The sequence below is a fragment of the Bison bison genome, unplaced genomic scaffold (genome assembly GCF_000754665.1).
Source record: "Bison bison bison isolate TAMUID 2011002044 unplaced genomic scaffold, Bison_UMD1.0 scf7180017863955, whole genome shotgun sequence".
Taxonomy (NCBI): Eukaryota; Metazoa; Chordata; class Mammalia; order Artiodactyla; family Bovidae; genus Bison; species Bison bison.
The window spans coordinates 445,509-451,508 of NW_011494527.1; the positions used below are offsets into that span (position 1 = coordinate 445,509).

The 6,000-nt window shown below is 44.0% G+C and overlaps 1 protein-coding gene across 2 annotated transcripts in view; it reads right to left on the minus strand.

Moving 5' to 3' along the window:
* The window catches only part of KCNH1 (potassium voltage-gated channel, subfamily H (eag-related), member 1), a 438,757-nt gene that overhangs the window by 132,683 nt on the left and 300,074 nt on the right, over positions 1-6,000 (minus strand). For both annotated transcript variants that reach the window (XM_010833882.1, XM_010833881.1), the window contains exon 8: positions 2,074-2,273. In XM_010833882.1, coding sequence (XP_010832184.1) covers positions 2,074-2,273 — 200 coding nt within the window. The remainder of the gene's footprint in view (positions 1-2,073; positions 2,274-6,000) is intronic.

The following is a 6,000-nucleotide window of genomic DNA, read 5'->3' on the forward strand; positions in this document are numbered from 1 at the left end:
TGTGTTTTACAGTTGTTGTTTTTTTAAAAGCAGTAGTAGGAAAAAGCACAAGCTTTGAAGTCAGACAAAACTGGGTTCAAATCCAGACTTTGCCATTCTCAACTCTGTGACTGGGGGCAATTAATAAAGTTAACTGGGCTGCTGGGTCTTCATACCTGAGGACAGTTCCCTCTCCAGGGTAGTTGTGAAGCATGTGAAGCAGGAACGCAGGGCCAGAAGTGCAGTTAAGTATCTGCTCTTAATACAACTTTAAGACATGCTAGCTGGTATATTCGGAGAAGGCGATGGCACCCCACTCCAGTACTCTTGCCTGGAAAATCCCATGGACAGAGGAGCCTGGTAGGCTGCAGCCCATGGGATCGCAAAGAGTCGGACATAACTAAACGACTTCCCTTTCACTTTTCATTTTCATGCATTGGAGAAGGAAATGGCAACCCACTCCAGTATTCTTGCCTGGAGAATCCCAGGGACGGGGGAGCCTGGTGGGCTGCCATCTATGGGGTCGCACAGAGTTGGACATGACTGAAGCAACTTAGCAGCAGCAGCAGCTGGTATGTGGTATGGTTTCATTATTGCTATTATTACAGCAGATATTCAACAAAATCAAAGTATCCTCCCTTTGAAGTTGGGACCAGTTAAATTTAGTTAAATTTTTCCATTTAAACTGTCAACTCTCAAGGGACCCTTCTAATGGAGAAAGACCAGAGTGTGAAGAGCGGACTCCCAAGACACTGAGTTTGGCTTTGAAGGTGTCATAAGGTATTTTTCAACAGTAATATCATTCTGTTTGCCTCACTCTAACAAGGGAAGGAATCAGAATTCCCTGAATACTTAGGGAATGATGATTAAAGAGAGAAAAGCCATTCCAAAGACTGAAGAAGCAGAGAAAAACTAACCTAGGATTACATCTTTGCTCAAAGAAAATATTACAAAGGAGATCATTCACAAATGATCATTCTCAAATATCTTTGTTCTTTCCAGCACCACCAAATTTTCTTCAGTTTATTGGAATGCATGTAGAATAATGCAACTTTTGGAGACTGGTAGGGATCTATTGCCATTTCTATTTCACAGGAATATCTAGAAAAGAGCCTAAGGGATGCTCTGGTCAAATCAACTGCTTATTAAGTAAAAGCCCTTGGTCGGTATCTCCCAGACTTGTCTTATGAATAGGACCCTTGTTCAAAATGCAGATTTTCCATCTCCATCCCACCTCATTTCTCCTCACAAATTTTCTGATTCCAAAGGTCCAGGATGATGACTGGAAACCCATTTTTAATGACCACATCCTGGGAGTCCCATCAGGGCCAAGACTAGAGTAAAGCAATAGCCTTGGACACAAAATTTAAGGAGATTTAAAAACTCAGCCATCAAGACAAATCATGGGTTAGTCTCTCAGTTGTGTTCAACTCTTTGCCACCCCACGGACTGTAGTCCGCCAGGCTCCTCTGTCCATGGGATTTCTGAGAAAAGAATACTGGAGTGGGTTGCTGTGCCATTCTCTAGGGCATCTTCCCAACTCAGGGACTGAACTTGGGTCACCTGCATTATAGGCAGATTCTTAACCGTCTGAGCCACCAGGGAAGCCCCAAAACAAATTATAGTGTAGCACAATATTCTGAAAATCAAAATTCATGCATGAACAATATATCAAAAATCTGAATCGGAAACTTTGAATCAAAAGTGGATTAGCAGCAGAGATATGTCATCTTGGGGCAAGAGGTGAAAGGAAAATCAGTAATATTGGTCATCTCACCCTGGGTGGCCCTGATTCTTACCAGCATATCAGCTGATAAGGAAATCCTGCCATAGACAGACTGCTAGGCCATCTCCTCTTCAGGAGATACTGATACAATCTGCCTTACCAGTTGGTAATCTCTCTTAATCGCCGGTCCTTCAGAAAGGTTGATGGGCAAGCAATCAAAGTTTCTGGAGGTGGGACCTGGGATTCCAAAACTACATCCAGGTGAGTTCAGATGCACAGCCAGGAGTGAGAACCGTCTGAGGTAAGGCTCAGGAATCCCTGGGAAGGCTGAGGGGTGAGTGGTTTACCTGAGCCCATCACCTCCTTACCTTCTCTGTGTCAATGCCTCTGGACATGGACCAGGTGGACACGATGTAATCCATGACTCGCTCGCTCAGCCCCTTGGGCACCTGGTAGAGCTTCAAGAAGTCCCGGACACTGTTGAGCATCTCATGGTACCTGTTGGTGTTGGCGTACATCTGTTGGAAAATGGTCGTCACATTCCCAAAGATGGTGGCATAGAGGAGGGCTAGCAGCAAGAGGAAGAGAAAAACACACGTGAGTGGTCCCTGAATAGGACCCAAGAAAGCCAAACTTGCCCAAAGTAGGCCAATGGCCAGAATGGCCTGCTCCAGAGCAGACGGTCCTGACCTTCTCAGGAGAAGCTCAGCCCAGGAGACTCTGGGATTGGACCCAGAGAAAGAGTCTCCAAATATCAGGCCACTAGTTGAGGCTTGTGGGAGGCAGAGAGGGTGAAGGGAACTGGCATGACTAGGGTCAGAACCAGGATACAGATGGCAGTGCAGGTTGGGGACAGGACTGTTGAACTGCTTCACATATACTCGTCACAAAAAGTCTGAGCCATGCCTGAAGCCGCTAGGTGAATGTATTCTTATATGCTCTGTACCGGCCCAAATCCAAGGATTGAAGTCGCTCAGTCGTGTCCGACTCTTTGCAACCACATGGACTGTAGCCTCCCAGGCTCCTCCATCCATGGGGTTTTCCAGGCAAGAATACTGGAGTGGGGTGCCATTTCCTTCTCCAGGGGAACCCAAATCCAAATCCATCAGCAAATCATCTTTTAACAACTGTGCTGTCAACTACACTGCCTGCCAGAGACAGGATGGGGATGTGTCACTCAGTCCCGGCTCTCACACGGCAAGCAACACGGCAAAAAGAGACTTTAAAGATGGAATCACAAATAACTGAATAATAGCAAGCCTGCCGAGGGCACTGAAGGATGTTAGATCTTGCATGTTAACCCAGCACTCCTCTGCATTGTGATGCGGCTCCTGGGGGAAAAGCTTGGCCTTGATGTGAACAGAATAGTCAGGTCCCCTCTGAGACGTAACAAGCACTTACTACGTGCTACTGCTGCTCCCCCTACGTAAGTGTCACGGAGGAGGACCATTATGTCATCAGAAAACCCCACATTCTACGTGTAACCTGTGTCTGCCTTTGGATGCTAAGCTCAAGTGCTACCTCTTCCAGGAAGCCTCCCCAACACTCCTCCCCTCCATCTGTCCCCACAAGGGTGACTATGAGACTCCCCAAGCATACAAATCTAACTCAACTTTATCATACGTTGCATCCAGATAAACCCATCATAAGTTGGAAATATCTTAAGTTAAAAATGCACTTATACATGTAACCTACCGAGCATCATCAGATCAGATGAGTCGCTCAGTCGTGTCTGACTCTTTGCGACCCCATGAATCGCAGCTCAGCCTAATTACCTTAGACATGCTCAGAACACATACATTAGCTTACAGTTGGGCAATGTAACACAAAGCCTATTTTATAATAAAGTGTGAAATATCTTATGTAATTTATTAAATACTGTACTGAAAGTCAAAAGCAAAATGGTTGTTTCCCTTTATGATCGCATGGCTGACTAGGAGCTGCAGCTCACTGCCACTTGCCCAGCATCCCGAGAGAATCACTCTGTACATCACTAGCCCAGGAAAAGATCAAAATTCAAATTGGAAGTACTGTTTCTGAAGGCATATCAATTTTGCACCACTGTAAAGCCAAAAAATCCCAAGTCAGAGACTGTGTTTCTGTCGAGCTCAGGTTGTACACACCATTTTGCAATCATATTCGTGCTTGCCTGTGCCCTCACAGGGTAGTCCTGCAGGCTGGACTCAGCTTTTCCTTGCCATGAAACCCTGGGAGCTGGTGCTACACTAGTGCCCAACAAAGTGTTTGTCACATTAGTGAATTACGTATGTGTTTGCTATGGCTTATTTTAAAAAAGAAGTGACTGAAATACAATGACAGCACATTCAAAAGCAGAGACATTACTTTGCCAACAAAGGTCTGTCTAGTCAAGGCTATGGTTTTTCCTGTGGTCACGTACAGATGTGAGAGATGGACTGTGAAGAAAGCTGAGTGCCGAACAATTGATGCTTTTGAACTGTGGTGCTGGAGAAGACTCTTGAGAGTCCCTTGGACTGCAAGGACATACAACCAGTCCATCCTAAAGGAGATCAGTCCTGGGTGTTCACTGGAAGGACTGATTTTGAAGCTGAAACTCCAATACTTTGGCTACCAGATGCGGAGAGCCAACTCATTGGAAAAGACCCTGATGCTGGGAAAGATTGAGGGCAGGAGAAGAAGGGGACAACAGAGGATGAGATGGTTGGATGGCATCACCGACTCAATGGACATGGGTTTGGGTGGACTCCGGGAGTTGGTGATGGACAGGGAGGCCTTGCGTGCTGCGATTCATGGGGTTGCAAAGAGTCGGACACGACTGAGGGACTGAACTGAAATACAATAAACTGTACATGTTAAAGTACACAACTTCGTGGGTTCTGACACATATATGCCCATGAAACAATTAGCACAATCAAGACAGTAGCATATCCATCACCCCTAAAAATTTGGTCATGTCCATTTATAATCCCCCTGACCCTTCTATCCCCAGGAAACTGCTGATGCTTTCTATAGACTAGCTTGCATTTTAAAATATTTTATATAAATGGAATCATATGGTACATACTCTCTTTAAACACCATACAATACCTCCATTTAAAGTGTACAGTTCAATGGCTTTTAGTACTAGAGCTGTGCAATCATTACCACAATCTAAGTTTAGAATATTTTCATGCTTCACCAAAGGAAACCCTGTTCCCATTATTAGTCATTCCTCATTTCCTCCCTAATCCCCTAGCCCTAGGCAACTGAAAATCTAATTTCTGTCCCTATAGATTTGCCTATTCTGGACATTTCATACAAATTAAATAATATATGTGGCCTCCTGTAACTAGCTTCTTTCATTTAGAATAATGTTTTCAAGGTTCATCCATGCTGTAGCATGTATCAGTACTTCATTTCTTTTTATTGTTGACTGATTAAATATCACAGTAATCCAAGTCTATGCCCCAACCAGTAACGCTGAAGAAGCTGAAGTTGAACAGTTCTATGAAGACCTATAAGGCCTTTTAGAACTAACACCCAAAAAAGATGTCCTTTTCATTATAGGGGACTGGAATGCAAAAGTAGGAAGTCAAGAAACACCTGGAGTAACAGGTAAATTTGGCCTTGGAATACGGAATGAAGCAGGGCAAAGACTAATAGAGTTTTGCCGAGAAAATGCACTGGTCGTAACAAACACTCTCTTCCAACAACACAAGAGAAGACTCTATACATGGACATCACCAGATGGTCAACACCGAAATCAGACTGATTATATTCTTTGCAGCCAAAGATGGAGAAGCTCTATACAGTCAGCAAAAACAAGACCAGGAGCTGACTGTGGCTCAGACCATGAACTCCTTATTGCCAAATTCAGACTTCAATTGAAAGTAGGGAAAACCACTAGACCATTCAGGTATGACCTAAATCAAATCCCTTATGATTATACAGTGGAAGTGAGAAATAGATTTAAGGGCCTAGATCTGATAGATAGAGTGCCTGATGAACTATGGACTGAGGTTCGTGACACTGTACAGGAGACAGGGATCAAGACCATCCCCATGGAAAAGAAATGCAAAAAAGCAAAATGGCTGTCTGGGGAGGCCTTACAAATAGCTGTGAAAAGAAGAGAAGTGAAAAGCAAAGAAGAAAAAGAAAGATATAAACAACTGAATGCAGAGTTCCAAAGAATAGCAAGAAGAGATAAGAAAGCCTTCTTCAGCGATCAGTGCAAAGATATAGAGGAAAACAACAGAATGGGAAAGACTAGGAATCTCTTCAAGAAAATTAGAGATACCAAAGGAACATTTCATGCAAAGATGGACTCGATAAAGGAC